Source organism: Grampus griseus (genome assembly GCF_964374135.1).
Source record: "Grampus griseus genome assembly, chromosome: 6".
In the NCBI taxonomy this organism is placed as follows: Eukaryota; Metazoa; Chordata; class Mammalia; order Artiodactyla; family Delphinidae; genus Grampus; species Grampus griseus.
This window is the reverse complement of record NC_139000.1, coordinates 17749433-17767621: the sequence shown is the minus strand read 5'-3', so window position 1 is coordinate 17767621 and position 18189 is coordinate 17749433. Positions and strand designations below refer to the sequence as shown.

The window sequence follows — 18189 nt, the reverse complement described above, 5'->3', positions numbered from 1 at the left end:
CTTTTTTTTTTCCAATTGTTGTTGTTGTTTTAAGCAGGGGCACCGGTGTTTAGCCAGCATGGCCTTTGCTGTGTAATTTAGTTTCGTGTCCTGTACCCAAGAAACATGTAAAATATGTAAACAGCGTTCGCTCTCAGAGACTGTAATGCGCGCAGGAAGCAGCCGCCGGTCGAGCTTGCTGAGCCCGCTGCCTCGGCGGTATTGGATTCTGTCCCCAAAACCACATGCTCATTTCTCTAATTCTGGAAGTAAACTTTCTCAAGCCAGGCCCAAAGGATGGGGTTCCAGGGGGAGTTGGATGTTGGTTGTGCGTAGGATTTTGCTTTTGGTGTGTGTGTGTGTGTGTGTGTGTGTGTGTGTCTGTGTGTGTCTGTGTGTGTGTGTGTTCATTTGTTTGTGTTTGTTCTTCAAACCCCCTACCCCCCACTCTCCATCCCAACATCCTTACTTTTTAAATTAACCTGCATATGCTACGTATAGAACCAGACCAAGACCAGTAAGGGCTTTCTACCCTCTCCGCCACCCTAGGCACGGATTTCTTAAAACGCACCTAATTCTTCAGCCAGATCTAAGTGCCAGATGCTCCTGGATATACTAGTGCGTGTTCATTTTTCAGGGAGAGGTGGACTCAGAGAGGGAAGTGAAAGGCACCCGTGCTGAGAGGTATGCTGCTTTGCCAGGGTGGTCCAACGAAGACTTCCCTGGGGCTCCTGCCCACCCCAGAACCCTTTACCCAAACTGGCCCTATGTGTGCAGCTGGCAGAAGGGGATGCTGGGCCGATGCCTGCATTTCTCTCCATCCTGGGAAAGAGCATGAGTTTGGGAGAGATCTGGTCTGCTGGCAGGATGCTGCTCTCAGGAATGTGGAGGCTGCTTGGGTGATGCCCAGGTCTGCAATGTAGCCTCCTGGGACAAGGGGTCCAGGAAGAGAAAAGCAATGCAGAGCAATGTAAGGAAGGAGATAAACCGACATGCGTCACGGACCTATGGTCAGGAGTTTATATTCCAGAGAAGGCAGAACTGTGTCAGTGTTGAGGGCCCGGGCTCCAGCTCAGCTGTCTGATAGGACTTTCAGTGACGATGGAAGTAGTCTATATTGGCACTGTAGCCTCTAGCCACCTTTTGTTTTGAGCCCTTGAAATGTGGCTCAGGAAAGTGAGGAACTGAATTTTTAATTAATTAATTTATTATTTTTTTTGCGGTATGCGGGCCTCTCACTGTTGTGGCCTCTCCCGCTGCGGAGCACAGGCTCCGGATGCGCAGGCTCAGTGGCCATGGCTCACGGGCCCAGCTGCTCCGCGGCATGTGGGATCTGCCTGGACCGGGGCACGAACCCGTGTCCCCTGCATCGGCAGGCAGACTCTCAACCACTGCGCCATCAGGGAAGACCTGAATTTTTAATTTTAATTAGTTTAAAATTAAATAGCCACAGGGAGATACTGAGCTACCCTAATGGAGCAGGTCTAGAGTCTATCACATCCCAGTGCTGCCACCTATAGTGAGATCTAGGGCAAGTTACATGGTCTCTCGGCCTCAGTCTCCTCATCTGTAAAATAGGAAAATCAAGTGGCAATTGTGAGTATTCCAGAAAACTGCACGCATAAGACACTTGGAACATTGCTTGGCATATAATAACTGCTATCTACATGTATTCAGTTCAGTTATTGCATTAAACATTTATAACCAATCTGTGTAGTAAGAACTGTGTTCCCATTTCACAGATAGGGAAGCAAAGCTCCACACAGGGTCCCCTTCTCCAAGTGGTGGAACAGGAGGAAAGCCAGTGCTTTCAGGCTCCACAGCCCATGCACTTTCCAGGATACACACCACTTTCCCCAAGAATTTTTTTTAAATGTGTGGTCACTGCTGTGTGTTCCAAGATGAAGAACAAGGCCTGGCACACAGTAGGCATGCGATAAATACTTACAACTAGGGCTTCCCTGGTGGCGCAGTGGTTGAGAGTCCGCCTGCCGATGCAGGGGACACGGGTTCGTGCCCCGGTCCGGGCAGATCCCACGTGCCGCGGAGTGGCTGGGCCCGTGAGCCATGGCCACTGAGCCTGCGCGTCCGGAGCCTGTGCTCCGCAGCGGGATTGGCCACAATAGTGAGAGGCCTGCGTACCGCGAAAAAAAAAAAAAAACCTTACAACTAAATCTGCACTTTGTTGTGTTAACAGCTTTGCACAGAAAGTAGGAAACAGCTACTGGAGGCCAGGCCCCAGGAAAAAGGCTCTACCCTTTTGCCTCTTATTACTCTGGTCTTAGAGATGTTCTCATGACTAGATTTCTATGGATATTGATGGAAACATAAAGGGCTGTCTGTCTGGCTTGAGCGTGTATGGTTTGCCTTCAGACAGGCCTCCCAGTGAGAGGCCCAGCCAAGGAAGGTGTGAAAGAGCAAGAGAAAGAAGGGAGGAAGGAGAGGTGGGGGAGAAGGGAAGAGGAATACAAAATTAAGGGAACTATACTCAATATTTTGTAATAGCCTATAAGGGAAAAGAATCTGAAAAAAATATATATATATATGTACGTATAACTGAATCACTTTGCTGTACACCTGAAACTAACACAACATTGTATTAACATCAATTATACTTTTAAAAAAACCTATTACAAAGCTACAGTAATCAAAACAGCATGGTATTGGTATAAAGATAGACAAACAGATCAATGGAACAGAATAGAGAGTCCAGAAAATAGACCTCCTAACATAAAGAAAACTGATTTTGACAAATGGACAAAATATTTGAACAGACACTTCACCGAAGAAGATGCTCAATATCATTAGTCATGAGAGAAGTAAAAATTAAAACCACAGTGAGATATTGCTATACATCTATTAAAATGGCTAAAATTAAAACAGCTGACCATATCAAGTGTTGGTTAGGATATGGAGGAACTGGAACTCTCATATACTGCTGGTAGTAATTTACAAAGTACAATAACTTTGGAAAACAATTTGGCAGTGTAATCCAGCCATTGTATTCCTAGGTATTAAAAGAAAACATGTCCATACTAAGGATCAAGATATATATATTTATGTATATGTATATGTATATGTATATTCATGATAGGCAAAAACTGAAAACAAACCAAATGTCCATCAGCTGGTGAATTGGATAAATAAACGATCGTATATACATATAATGGAATGTTGCTTGATAATAAAAATAATGAAGGGAGAGATGAAAAGGAATGACTAAACAATAATAAATGACAGTAATACCAATGACATAACAGTACTAACAATAGTTGATAATAATGATAGGAGCAGTGTGAATGGTCCAGCTCTCAAGGCGGTTACTCCATGTCAGGACCTCTACCCGGAGGTTCACACCGTTTTAGCACATTTATACCCACCAACCCCTCTACGAGGTAGTGGCTAACTTTCACTGGTTTACAGAGGACTAAATTGAGACTCACAAAGGTTAAGTAACTTACCCAAGTTTCTACAGCTAGCCTAGGGGTGGGGCAAGGAAATCTAGAATTCGACCCCAAGACTGTCTTCCTCTAGAGCCAGGAGGGAAGAAGTAGGAAGGGACGAAGAAGGGAAATGTTCAGTGTGTTTCTGGCATGCAGGGCTGTGTGTAGACACTTGCATGTACAAGAGCTCTTGCAATCCTGAAACAACCCTTCAAGGTAGGTACCATCATCTGATTTTGCAGTGGAGGAATTTAGGCTCCTTGAAGCGCCCAAGGTTATGATGTCAATAAATGGCAGAATCTGAGATTCCAGCCCACACCTTTCCAAGTCAATGTGTGTGACTTGCACTGCTCATGGAAAGTTCAGGAAAGTGGCAGGTGTAGGATTGTTGAGGAAATCACATTGTGGGTTCCCATGGACAGCGTCTCAGAACAGCTGCTCCAACACCCTGCCTTTTTTGCAGATGTGTGCTGCCTTGTCCAAGGGCACCACTAGGGGAAAGCATCACTGCAGATAGTCTCTGTTCCTCAGAGGAATCTGCTGGTGGTGTGGTGGACACTTACGTCAGCAGTATCTACTGGGCATTTGATGGGCAAAGCCCCCAGTTTGCATATCAGGGTCACTCTCCCTACCTCTGAAATCTGGAGAGGGAGACCAGAGAGAAATGCCACCCTTCTCCTTGAGAATGAGAGCCCTTATTTGAGCTGGAAGGTCAGCAGGACACCGATAAAAGCATAAGTGATCCCTATCCTTGCATGCGTCAGAACATTGCATCCTTTGGAGGCTCTTCCTAGGAGAAATCAAACTGAAGGCAGCCCTGGCAAGATGACTGCCCGCTCTTCAAAAAGCAAAGAGGAGAGGCAATCACTCAGTGGTTTCCAGGGTGATAGGAGGGGATCAGAAAACCCTGAGGTCTGCAGTAAAGGGCAGAACCCAAGGACAAGGCACCTTGGCATCAGGTGGGGTTCCCTGCAGGCAGTGTGACTCATACTTCATCTTGGTCACAGCTTGGAACACACAGCTATTGATTAGGAAAGCAGGAGGAGAGGAAGAAGGGGAAGAAGGAAGAAAAAACACAAAAACAACCTGGAAACTCCTAGCTTTATGAACTTGAGGAAGTCTTGTTCGTTTAACACACAGATGTTTTTAAGTGAAAAATCACTCCTTTGACCTTTCTTGAACAGGCCAGTGTGGTCAAGACTGCCATTAACCACTGCTCCACTATCCTTAGCCAAGGGTTTGGTGACCAGCACCAAGCTTGGATGTGGTCACCACTTCCCTGGTTAACCCATGGACATCTCAGGGCTCCCAGAGCAGGCAAAGAAGAGGGCTGGTGGTTTCTTTAAAACATCCTGCTTCCGTTGAGTAGCTCTGAGCTGAGTGTTGGAGATTTCCATGCCTCAGTGCTTTGCTCCTGAGTTGGCGGTGTCTCCCAGTTCCACTCTAGAGCCAGTCAAGAGGGCATTTTAGAGTGAAGCTAACTGGATCTGTGTTCTCAGTCTTTGGTATCTCATTTTCTAAACAGGAAGTTTTGGGGTGCTGGAGTTAGAGCAGGCAGCATTGGTTGCTCCTATTCTAGAATTATGACATCCTGGTATTCTGGCCTAGAACCGGAAGTGTTTCCATGCTCAACGTCCTGTTTTAGAACTGACGATGCCTCTGGGCTCTGAAATACAAGTCACGATGCTTCAGGATTCATATCTGAAGCTGGCAACGCCTCAGGATTTTCATCTTGTGCTGGCAGTATCTCTGGGTTTCGACCCAGGGTTGAGTGAACATTCTGGTTGAAGCTAACAGCATCCTCTTGATCTGATCCAGAGTCAACGCTGCTTTTATATCCTGTCCTAGAATTCGTGAAATGTTGTTAATTGCTTTCAGTACAGATTTTTTTAAAAAGAGATTTGGAAACACAGAAAGTTAGCAATGTGTTTTTTAAAATATAATGTGCTCAGAACTGTGTTTGCAGCAAGATTCTACATCTTGAACTTTATCCTTCATGCCTCTGTTATTGACATCATCTGGGAAACTGGGTTTGTCATGGCTCAGCTGTGGCCCAGTTTTTCTCCTTCTCTTGCCTTTTTTTCTCCAGCCCCTGCTCTTCAGAGCCCACTTGACATTAAGATTCTGCGTTTCAGGCCCGGCCCGGGGGCATGGACTGTCCCTCCTTTTCCATGCCCCTCTCAACCTGAATGGACCTCGAATACGGAACCCACCACGCTGTTGTGTGGGTATTTGCTGGGACAAGCCTTTACTCTCCATCACATCCCCTCAGGGGTCTGGGAGCTCTTTGGGAGAAGGGATTTTATCTTTATTGCCTTTTTCCCCCCTCTGGGATCCATTTTCCTCATATAGACCATGGGAGATAAAGAACCTAACTCATAATAAGTGCTGTGTAATGTACATTGAATGAGTGCGTGAATGAATGAATGAGTTAATGAGAGAGAAATATAAGAAAAAGTTGAGCTTTGGCTGGAAGAAAATTTGTCTTCCACAAGAAAACTGAGATCTCTGGGAACCCCCAAACACCTATCCCTCACCCCTAAAGAATTTTAAGAAGATCCTGCAACCCACTCTCCTAACCCTGTCAGCATCTTACTGTCGGAGGAGACGCATGTGCCGTGAAGTCACCCACGGACCATCTGGCCGGGGATCCCGCGTCCCTCCTCTGCTGTGGGAGATTACGTAAGCTGGACGGCAGCCTCCAGATGTTAGCAGTTTCTGCTCATTTCTTTCCTCCCTTTTCAGCAACAATAATAATAATTAAAACAAACACAGGCCTCATCCCCTCCCCGCACCCCTGAAATTACAAACAGGTGGGCCCAGATGCCCTTCCCGTCCAAAGGCCTAGTCTCTTAAGTCCAGTCCCGAGCCTCGGCGAGGCCTGCCCTGCCCTGAGCTGGACAGCCAGGCCAGCTGCCCCGTGGCTAGGGCCCCAGGCCCCAGAGTGGGTACATGGCCGTGTCATGAGAAGGGCCCGCGCTGGACTTTCCCTCTCTCTGGCTCCCACCCCCAAAGCCTTGGCCTCCAACTTAAATGGATGTATTTTGGAGGACTAGGTGGCTTAAGAGATTAGTAATGAGATCCCAAGTCTTTCAGTGCTGGGTCAGGAGTTCAGAGGCGGGCCTGGGTGACTAGTGAATGGCGTAATTACGGGGAGATGGGAGCAGGCCTGCGGAGGGCCCGTGTGAAATGAGCCCGGCCAGGCCTTTAAAGGGACGAGTTGTCAGCAGCACAAAAGCCGACCGCCACATCCGACACTAATCGCTCTCCCCTGTTAGAGGATTTACTGGCTGGAGGAGTCCGAGCCCCCTGCCCAGCGCCTCCTCAGAACGGGTGTCTGGGTTCCGGTGACGAGCACGGCCCGATGCCCGGCTCTGCTGTCTGTGAGATCGGAGATGATGCTGACCCCATGGGGTGGAGTGGTGAGAACTCTGCGTTTCATACAAAGTCAGGGGCTGACCTGTCCTTATTTTAATTACGGCTACCACTGCCATGGTGGTGATTATTTCTTCCTCTCCCTTGGCTTCAGTTTTCCCACCGGTAAATGGGTAATAGGAATCGCCCTTTCACAAAGGACACGAGGATGGGATTGATGGAGGTGAAGGCAGCTGGGTGCTCACCATCGCCACTGTTACTGTTGCAGTTCTCAGCATCACCACTTACGCTAGGTGGGCCTGTTTCCTCATCTGTATCGTAAGAGGTAGCCTTACAGTAACACAGGCAGCAATCAGACCCGGACTTCACGTTCCTGACAGGTGCGGCTTCGGGCTGCCATTTATGCCCTTTGGACCTCGGGCTCGTTACCTGTAGGGTACGTGAGGATGGCAGAAGGAGGAGAGGCCCTGTACTGGGAACATAGTTGCTGGTCATAGTTACTGGTTTAAGTGTGTTGGCAAAGAAACACACTTTGTCTTTGCCGTTTATCATGGAGGCTTTCTCAGGCCTCTTGCATAAATGTTTCCCTTAGAAGAGAGTTGGAACATCCAATTTCTGTCCCCTAGAAATCCTGAGCTTCTGTCTATAAAATTAAGCCATTGAGCGAGCAGTCCCCATCAATCCTATGACTCTGAACCACTTCTTTTCTAAGAAGTTTAGTTTCTCCACCTGTAAAAATGTCAGCGTGCTGTGGAACAGTGGTCTCTTAAATGATTTCTTTGCTCCTTTCGCCTTGAGAACCTAGGCTTCTTTTCCATGACCATTTGATCAGGCCAGGAGTTTGAACCCCAAACCACAGGATTCCAGACATGTGGGGAGGTGCAGGCCAGGAGGGTATTAGACCCCTAAGGAGTGTGAAATGCCCGATGTGTTAGGGACAGACCCTGGGAGCAATGAGGTACTAATCACCCCAGAGCCGAGCCCCAAGGCTGGAGGGCATCTCATGCCGGGTTATCTTATCTGGAAGTGTCTCCTGGGTGGAGGCCCTGAGGTCTGCTGCTATTTCCAGATCACTGGGTAAGAGGAGGAGGTATCCCTACATTCCATGCACCGGCCCTATGCACAGGAAATACCTCTTTGCTTGATTGTCTGTCCATGCCAAATAATAAATCCTGAAATTGAAAGAGGCAGTCCAGCCCTCCCCTTCCCTTCTATCTTTTTAAGGCAGGTATCAAAGGGGAAACTGCTCTAGGGGCCTAGGGAAAGTGATCATTATTTCTAATGGTCAGTAAAGAAAGCCTGGCTTTTCTTCCTTTCTTTCTCTCTCTCTGTCTCTCTTTCTCTCTCTCTCTCACTATTAAGTGTGTAAAAAGGAGGTTGGAGGAGGGGATTGAAAGTGTGTGTGTGCGCCCACGCACACACATGTGTTATATAATGTTAACCCTCGGTTGCCCTTAAAGTTTTTTTTTGTTGTCGTTGTCATATTCAGAGGGTCAGTTTGGAGTAAGGGGCATAGGAAGGAGGTCAGGATGGGCAGAGGGGTGGGGAGAAGAACCCAGGTGGGAGAGGACTACAGTACTCCCAGCTGGTGAGAGAGGCCGTGAGCCCGAGTTGGAGCGTTTGGGTGCCTGTGTCCGTGTCACCTTAATGGAGACCAGGTATGTGGAGCACATGTTAGAAGCCTGATATATAGTAAAGGATCGATAACATTTATTGTGGTTTTTGTTAGTTTGTTCAACTAAATCTTTGCTTAGCGCCTACTCCAGGCCTTCCTCGGCTCTTAGAGTTGAAGATATAACAAGTAAGACCTCATTCTTGCCCTCAGTGAGCTAACAGCCAAGTTCAAGGATTGCACATAGGGCAATCCTAACCCATCATGAGTGGCTTAACATTTTGTTAAGATGGTTTCAGAGGTCTACACTCAGGGGAAGAGCAGGCACTGTTTAATGATATCTGTGCTGGGCAAGAGATGGGGGAACGGCAGCACTGATCCCATGTGTTTGCCTCAACCGGTCCGCTGGGCTCAGGGACCATTGTACTTCCTTTAGCTATCACTAAGGAAGGCACTGTCCTCGAAGCTCATGCATGTGGACACATGGACAGACGAGAAACCACAATGCAGTGTGTTGCACAAAGGCTGTGACAGAGAGTTCTCGGAAAGTCTGGCCACAGGGTGGGAAGTGGACGGACTTTGAGTCAGACCACTTGACTTTGACCTCTCAGCCAGAGGGGAGTGACCAATGCCTTCCAAACCTCAGAGTCCTTATCTCTACAAGAGGGACAAAAAACGCCTATTCCTCAGGGTTATTATGAGGGCCAGAGGAGATAATACACAGGCAGCGCCAGTACTGGGAGGCTGTCCTTAAGGGTTGGTGCCCTTTCCCTCCCCCACAGGAGCTCTGAGGAGGGGGCAGTACGTTCTTGAAGGAGCTGCCAAGCCAGCTTTACAGAGGTGGCTTGAGTTCACCTGGACCCTTCTGTGTCCCGGTCTCCTGAGGCAGGCTTTCCCTCCTGCAGTTTTCATATCAAGGAACCCTGCCCACCTCTGCAACCTTGCAATTCTTGGGGAAATAACTTGGCATTGAACCTGTAAACCTGAGGTTAAAATGTGGCCTAAGTAGAAATATTCGGAAACACTGCCTGGGGACCGCGCGCGCGCGCGCGCGCGTGTGTGTGTGTGTGTGTGTGTGTGTGTGTGTGTGCGCGCGCGCGCACGCGTGTGCTCTCGTGCACGCGCGTCTACGCTAATGTGTATTGTTATTGTCAGCATGCATCCCACCCTCCCCACTCCCTATTCCTTTTCCTCTCTTTTTCTGTGAGGCCCATTCCCGGGTCCCTTTGAATTGAAAGAGGAAATTGGAGAGGATGGGCTAGAGGTTTGACAGGCACTTCCTCCCTCCTGTGATTGACAAAAGGGCATGTAAATCTGTAAAAGTGAAATTCAATAGAAACCTCAAGGCATCTCCCCTGTGTGGGAAAATACCAGAACTCCCACTCCCCCTCTTCTCTCTCCATCCTCCGCCTTTGTGTACATCGTGTGTGGGTGGAAGATAAACTGGATTTAAAAAAACCTTTGAAAGCAAGACATCGTTAACTCCTCTAATTGAAAGCAGTCGTCTGCAAGGGGGGAGGTTTGGAGGTGGGTGCTGGCTGTAGTGGCTGGCGGTGCCTGGCCTGGCTGAAAGGGCCCACGTCCTGGGGCCGCAGACGCCTCTGCTGCTGTCAGCGGAGGCCCGTCCCAGAGGACCCTACAGCGTTCTTTCAAGCCAGTCTCTCTGTTCCCCACTGAGCTCTATCCCCCACCTGTCTATCAGATGTGATGGCAAGAATCAGATCCCTGAGGAGCTTCCCAGCTCAAACATCCAATGATGTCAAAACTTTGGGAGAAGAACTTCCAGCCCTTTTGCAGCATATGCACAAAAAGAAAAGAAAACAAAAAACAGGAAACACATTGCTGGAATGGCTGCAGTAAACTTTTAGGTTACTTCTCCAGTTCTCTTAGACAGAAAAGGCGGCTATGATATTAGTTGGCTTTTGGCCTCAGAGTATCAGAGACATGGGATCCATGAGTCAGCTCAGGCCCACAGGAGGGTCACACTTCACTGCAGAATCAAGACTCTCTTCAGCAGCTCTCGCTGGAAGAAGCTGGACATCAGAAGCTGGCAGAACGTCAGAACAGAAAAGCCCTTTGGGGATCCATCTTACTCTGTCCTTCTACAAGTGGGGAGAATGAGTGTCAGAGGAAGCCAGCCATTGAGTCAGCTCTAGGAGGCAGGTCCCGGAGCCTGGCGGTCTTGGGCTCTTTCAGCCGACAGCCCCACCCCAGGGCAGAGCTGTAAGGCTTTGCTTTTGTCTGCTGAAGAGGCTTCCCGGAGAAGCAACAAAAAAATTCCCAGGTCCATCCTCTGGAACAGCCCCGAGCAATGTGTAGGCAGACCCTTTTCAAGTTGCATCTACAGGTAAGAGTGGAGTTTGCACCTGGATTTGAATCCTGGTTCTACTAACTAGTTGTGTGACCTTAGGTGAACTACTGGGCTTCAATTTCCTTATCTATTAAACGAGTATAATATTTATACTATATTTATATAATATAAATATATTTGTAATACATTTATAATATATAGTTATAGTAAAATACGAGTATATTATAAGTATAAGCACATTATATTTATATTATAAATACAAGTATATTTTTATATTTATATTTCCTTATCTATTAAATGGGTATTATATTTATATAATAATATATTATATTTGTAATATATTTATATTATAAATATATTGCATTTATATTATAAATATAGGTATATTATATTTATATTATAAATATATTTATATTTCCTTATCTATTAAATGGGTATAATAACAGTACTATCTCACAGAGTTGAAGGTTGTGTGATCTCGTGCATATGGAGTCCTGGAAGCAGTGGCCAGCATAGAGCAGCCAGTCGGTACGGTATACACTGCTATGGTTATTGTTGTTCACTGGGTACCTCTTGTGTCCTGTGTGCTGGGCAATCTGCTAGGATTTATTTGAGGATCAATAAAACATGGTTCTCACCTTGGAAGCCTTCAGGGTTTAAAGGGATAAGACTGCGCTCTAAACAACTGTAATCCAACTTGACAAGTGCTGTAACTGAGGTATATATAAAGAACTATATGGACACATCAGAGGGAGCGATTAATTCTGCCTGGGGGGTGAGCCAAGGCTTTCTGAGGAGGGCTGATATTTGAGACTGGCTTTGAAGTGTGTGTAGTATTTCACGGAATGGGCCGTCCACTGCAGTGGGGTGGAAATCTGGGCACGACGTCACAGTGGTGGAGTCCACGGCGTGTTGGGGGGAAGGGTCCTCCAGCGGGAAGCGAGCACCACGGTGTAGCTGCGTGGATGCCTGCCCGCTGCGTGAGGCAGGAGCGCAGCTGGCTGTGAACGTGAGGATGTGGCTGGAACCAGCTCCCGAAGGCCTTTGTAAGCCGTGTCTAGGAAATTTTCCATCCTGTGGTCCACGGACCGCCGTGGAGGGTGTGATAAGTAGCAAGGCGACGTGATGAGTTTTTCACTCTGGAAAGTTAATTATGGGGACCTTTGGAGCAGGGAGAGTGCAGTGTGTGGAGTGACTAGAGACAAAGAGAGTGATCATCGGTACCCTCTTCTCCATCGGCGGAAGCGGAGGTTTTAACCGAGACAACAGCAGCCGTCGTACCACGTGATTGAGGACACAGAACGTGGAATCGGAGGGATCAGAGTCCAGCATCAGTTCTCATACACAACTGGATATATGACCTTGAAAGAGTTAGTCAAAGCTTCTTTGCCTCATTTCCTCATCAGAAAAATGGGATAATTCCAACCTCACAGAGTAACTGAGAGGATTAAATGATACTGTGACCTTGAGACCTTGGTGGATAGTATTACTGTGGGTGTCCTTAAGCGCCGGGTCAACCACTACACCTCATAGATGGGGAGACAGGTTGGGAGAGATGTGCAGCTAATAAGTGACAGCCAGAAACAGCCCAGGTCCCCTGAGTCTCTTGTTCGGTATTTGAAGTAAGCGCAGGTATCTCTGAAGATGGCAGAGTCTACGGGAGTGTGCTAAAGATGAGACCTTCCCCCTCAAGGTCAAGGGGAAAACGGGGTTGCTCGCTCCTTGGTTCCTGCAGGCCCTAAGATGGGGATGAAAGGCAGTGACCTTCTCAGCTTCCATCCAAGACGTAGGGCTGGGCTTCCTGCAGAAGAGAGCGACACGGGCACCAGAATTCCTGCCATGAATTCTTGGGGGAGAGGTAGAAATCTCACTGGAGATGGTTCTGCACAACAAAGGTAGGATATAGAGGGTGCAGAACATAGGTGAGGGCAGGGCATCAGTTCTGGGAACCAGAAAAATTTGTACTTTCATATTAATTTTGCCACTTACTTGCTGTCTTATATTGTGCAAGACACTTGCCCTCCCTTGACCACTGAAAAGGGAATGGTCTCAGCAGATGACCTATTTAAGTCCTTCTAAATCTAAAACTCTAAAATAAGGAAGCATGTAAGTGTTGCTGCTTAGAGAAAAGAGGAGGAGAAAGTGCAGCCAGACACATTCCCCTGGCTGTTGGGAAGAATCTGTCCAAAGGTAAACTGGGCTCTTCGTAAATGGAAGTGAGTTCTCTGTCCATGAAGTAATCAAGAAGATGCTGGGTAATTCCTCCTCCAACCCTGAAAAGACCTGAGTGAGGGTGCTTGCAAGCCCAACCACATCTGCTCTTTGCCTAGCAATATTATATGAATTTCTCTTTTTGCCCCTTCACTGGATCATTTATTTATTAATGTATTCAATAATTAAGTAAATATCAATATCTTAGTCATTCAAAACAATATTTGTTTTATTTCATTTTATTGCGATGAGAACACTTTAAAAGAAATCTACCCTCTTAAGTTTTTATGTGTACAATACAATATTATTGACTATAGGTACAATGTTGTACAGCAGATCTTTAAAATTTAATCATCTTGCTTAACTGAAACGTTTTGTTGATTTATACGTTGATTAGCAACTCCTTTTTTTCCTCTCCCCACAGCCCCTGGCAGCTACCATTCCACTGTTTGATTCAGTGGGTTTGACTATTTTAGATACCTCATGTAAGTGGAATCATGCAGTATTTGTCCTTTTGTGACTGCCTTGTTGCACTTAGCAGGATAACCTCAGGATTCATCTATGTAGTCATATATGGCAGGATTTCCTTCTTTTTAAAGGCTTAATAATATTCCATTGCATGCAAACACCAAATTTAGTTTATCCATTTATCTGTTGATGACATTTAGGTTGTTCCCACATCTTGGCTATTGTGACTAATGCTGCAATGAACATGGGAGTGGGCAGTGCAGAAAGATCAGTTTCAGCTAGAGGAGACCCCCTCCTTATCTTTCTAGAAGAACCTGAAGCCTAGAGGCTGCCAATATGTTTCTAGAGCCTCCGTGATGTATTCCACAAACCAGTGAGTGAGGTATAGGGAAGGAGCAGATCTTGTTCATAGCAGCATGACAGAGAGGCTAAAAATGTTACTCTTATCACCCCCCGACATCTCTGGGGCTGGGGGCGGCAAGGTATAGCCCTTGGCATCATGTGAAGGATTTGTGTGTCAGAGAATGGGAGGGAGAACAGAATGGCTCTGCCTGGGATTTGAGAGAGGTGCAGATTAGGAAGGGAGAAGGAGTGGGAGAGCTTGGAAAGGTCACTGAAGAAACTGGGCGAAGGTGATGGTGAGTGAGGAGGAACTTGGGGTGATGGTGTGAGAGCTTGAGTCCACGTGGGGTGTGCGATGTAACTCTCCTCGTTCGCCCACAAAATGTTCAGTAAAGTCTACACTGCTCAGTAATATTTTATGGAATTGGATTTGCTTTTTTAGAAGGTGCAAAAAAGTGGGTGGATGAAAGCAGGGCATCCCCACAGAATCAGGTACCTGGGGATCACGCTTAGGTGTGTGACCATCCTTTTGGCCAAAGGCAAGGCTCTTTTCCTCTCAGAGAGAGCCTGGTGTGCCATAGGTCTTCCATAAATGGCTGCTGAATGAGCAAATTCATGCAAGGTCTGTAAAAGCTGGGGGCTTGTGAGTGTTTGCAGCCTCCCCGCACCTCCCCAGGAACACAGATGGTTTTAAGATCAGCTGGGGCTTTGGGCAAAGGTTCAGCTGGATTTGTTTGTTCCTCTCTGATCTACTTTGACTGTCCCTGGTCAGGATCGCAGCCAGCCTGAAACAAACACAAAACTAAATAGGAACCCAGGAGAATAAAATAACAGCAGCACGTTCCTCTGAAGTCCTGTCTGGTGCTGATGGAGCTGACAAGATAAGAGGAAACCAGGTTTAAGTAGCGAGAGGGCTTTGTTCAAGTCCGAGACTTCTGACTGTGACTGCTGTAGATGGAGAGATAAGCCCCCTGCCCTAGCACTGCAGAGATGTGCTCCACCACTCTCTGCTGGGGGACAGGCGGCTAAGAACACAAGGGGAAGGAATTCCAAAATGATACATGTCAAATTGCTGGCCTGGATTTCAAATGCCACAGATAGTTTATGCGAAGTCTCGCACTGTTGTAAAAATGTAACACAATCCACTGGCAGAGCCGCATGAGCTCAGTCTCAGTTGTTTTCGAGAAAAAATAAATAAACTTGAAAAACGTCTTCCAGCCCATTAAAGTGGCTTGTTTTACCCATAGTCTTCTCGGTATCAGGCTTCTAGAGATGTGAGTAACCTAAGCCGACACCTAATTCCTGGCCAGTGAGATGGCTGATCCTTGGCACTTCTACTCTCCTTAGGACGTTACCTGTGACGTTCAGGAAACTAATACTGTATTCCCAGGACCCACTGACACCTTGGGGAGGGGGGAGCGAAACTTTGGCGATGAACAAGTTTCAGTACTTTTCAATGTTTTTAAAGCAGTGAAGCTCCCATGAAACATTACAAGGCAGCTTGATATAGAAAACAGTTGAGTGAAGATGCTCTGGTTGAAACAGTGGAGCAGAAGCTAAGTACATCTTCTCACATCTGACCCTCAGACTAGGAATCCATAGGCAACCCCTTGAAAACCTATGACCCGATCCAACGTTCAGATGTGAAAGGTAAACCGAGGTCCACAGAGCGGAGATAACTCGTCCACAGTCACACATCAGATTGTGAGGGAGTTTGAACCAGAGCCAAGTCTCTAATCCAGCTCACCATTGCAGAACTTCCCAGGTGACAAAAAACTTTTCTTCTTCTATTTGAGGTTTCAAGAATAAACTGAAGATGTTAACTTTAAGGGAAATGGGGTAAAGCATATATGGAACTCTTGGTATTACCTTTGCGAGTTTCCTGTAAATATAAAATTACTCCAAAACAGAAAGTTTATTTTAAAAAGAAGCATTGCATCTTGCAGTTGTGGATTACAGTGCAGCCATGTGTTTCAGCTTGACTTTGATAAGTGAACCTGATGTGTAACTTTCCCATGCTATTTTTAATTCTCCTACACTCATGTATATGAATCCCCGGGTATAGTCTTGCTTTGCGTGATTTTTATAAATAGCGTCATAATGCACTTACACCTTGTTCTTTTTTAGTCACTCAGTGTTATGCCTTTGCAATCTCCCCATATTGAGATCTGTGAACTCACAAATAGGGCTTCCATTTGGCTTGGCCAGGGTCCCTACTGAACCAGGTGTTAAATATTGTTAGGATCATCGCTACATTTGAATCCCATTCAGTCCTCTTAATGTTCTTTTGCTTACAGAAACCTATCATGTGAATATATCATATTTTATTTATCCCTTCTTCAACAGGTGAACATATAAGCTCTCCCTAATCTTTTGCTACTACAGACATGGCTGCAATGGATATGGAATGCATAGTCTTGACCTTTGTATATATATATTTTTTTCCCTTTCTTCTTTTTGCGGTATGCGGGCCTCTCACTGTTGGGGCCTCTCCCGTGGCGGGGCACAGGCTCTGGACGCGCAGGCTCAGCGGCCATGGCTCACGGGTCCAGCCGCTCCGTGGCATGTGGGATCCTCCCGGACCGGGGCACGAACCCGCGTCCCCTGCATCGGCAGCCGGACTCTCAACCACTGCACCACCAGGGAAGCCCTTCCCTTTCTTTTTGTTTGTTTTACATGTGTACGTTTGTTTTACATGATTGAGATTAGATTATCTCACTTTTTTTCATAGCTTATAAGACCTTAGAGTTCTTTAGGTTGGTCTTACTTTTTAGGTCCGTAGCCTGAGACCGGCAGGTGTGGAATGGAATGACAGGCCCAAATTCCTGGGGAAGATTGGACAGAGGAGCCTCATTAGAGGTCCGAGGAAAAGCTCTAATGTGGGATGACCTTCTGCAAAAAGTCTGACCAATCTCAAGAACATCTCGGCTATTCCTCTCCTTTTCCATCCTAGCTCTTTTCTAGTCTACAATTTATAGTAATGTATGCATACGTGATTACTTGATGAATGTCGGTACACACTGTCACTCTAAGCTCCGTAGCATCTGACCCGTCTGCCGTCTTGTCCCATAGTGCTCGGCAAATAGCAGTTACTCAATAAATGTTATTGGAATGAATGAATGAACCAATGGAATGAAATGCCATTTGGATACACAGGATACTCGTCAGTTTGAACAATACTACTTGCCTATACATGCTTCATGTTTCTTTTAATACCATTTGCTATATCTGTCATTGAGAATGAACGTGTGTGTGTGTGTGTGTGTGCGTGTGCGCAAATCTGTACAAATGGTAGAGCTGATTTTCTTTGGGGAAAGCAAATGCTCGCATTGTCATAGTCTTTGTTCTGTCATTAATGTAGCTCTGAGCACAATTTACGGATTTGCTCTAAAGTGGTCTGCTTGGTATTCAAGAGCCTGTGAGATCCAAGCCCCCCAGGCCTGCCTTTGATGCCACTTTCCCCAAGCTCTGTTATACCAGGCAGCTTGTCACTTGGGCTTCTGCTTTCCTCTGAGCCCTTGCTTCTATTCCCTGCATGTGCAATGCCGTTCCTTTCGTAGCTACCCTATTCTTCCAGACCCAACTCAAACGTCAACTCTTCCAGGACTCGTCCCCACGAGAATGTCTCTGACGTCTCTACCACCAAAACGTGTTATCTGTCCTTTCCTTAATAACATTGAAGATTTTCTCTTCTACGTTAGCATGTGGGCTCCTGGAATAGACTCTTGTCAGTTCATCCCTATTTCTTCCTGCAGTGTCAAGAACAAAATAGGTGGATAGTAAAGTTTTGTCGCATTGAATTTAACTCAACCTCTGAGACCCTCTAAAACATTTGTTTCCCTTTATCTTTTTCCAGGTGTGTCGAACCAAGGTGATAGATCTCAGTGAAGGCATTTCCCAGCATGCCTGGTACCCTTGCACCATCAGCTACCCGTACTCCCAGCTGGCTCAGACCACTTTCTGGCTCCGGGTAAGTCAAAGCTTTGAGAGCCTTAGATTCTCCAGCAGTGGCCCCCAGGAGGCACTGCCTCCTGTGACCCTTTCTCAAGGTGGTTTTGTCTACCCACTGAGGGTGTTAATTGTAAGGACAGAGAAGAAAACACTCAGCAGCGGGATGCTTCCTGGAATGGAATCCCTTAGTTGCTCATGGGATGCCTTCAGTCAGTCTTATTTTGGCCAAGAGTTTAGATACCATTTATCTGCCTGGAAGACCGTCATTGTTCAAGGCCTTTTAAACTGCCTTCTCCTTGAAGTTTTCGCTGACCCCCACAGGGAGAAGGGACTGTCCCTTCCCTTCTGGTCCTCCACGCGTGGCCGTCTGTTGGATGGCTCTCGTCAAGTGCCGTGGTATTCCGAAGCTGTCTATGGGCCCATCTTCCTGACTGTGGATTGTGATTGTTTCAAGTTTTGATCTGTGTGTTACTGACCTACATTGAACTCCACCGTCC

General features: G+C 46.7%; 1 protein-coding gene across 1 annotated transcript in view; it reads left to right on the top strand.

Moving 5' to 3' along the window:
• Positions 1–18189, top strand: part of PAPPA (pappalysin 1) — a gene marked incomplete at both ends in the record, with an annotated part of 250394 nt that overhangs the window by 154589 nt on the left and 77616 nt on the right. Inside the window, one exon of the mRNA XM_082655786.1 lies at positions 17598–17711. Within this exon, the coding sequence (XP_082511912.1) occupies positions 17598–17711 (114 nt within the window). The remainder of the gene's footprint in view (positions 1–17597; positions 17712–18189) is intronic.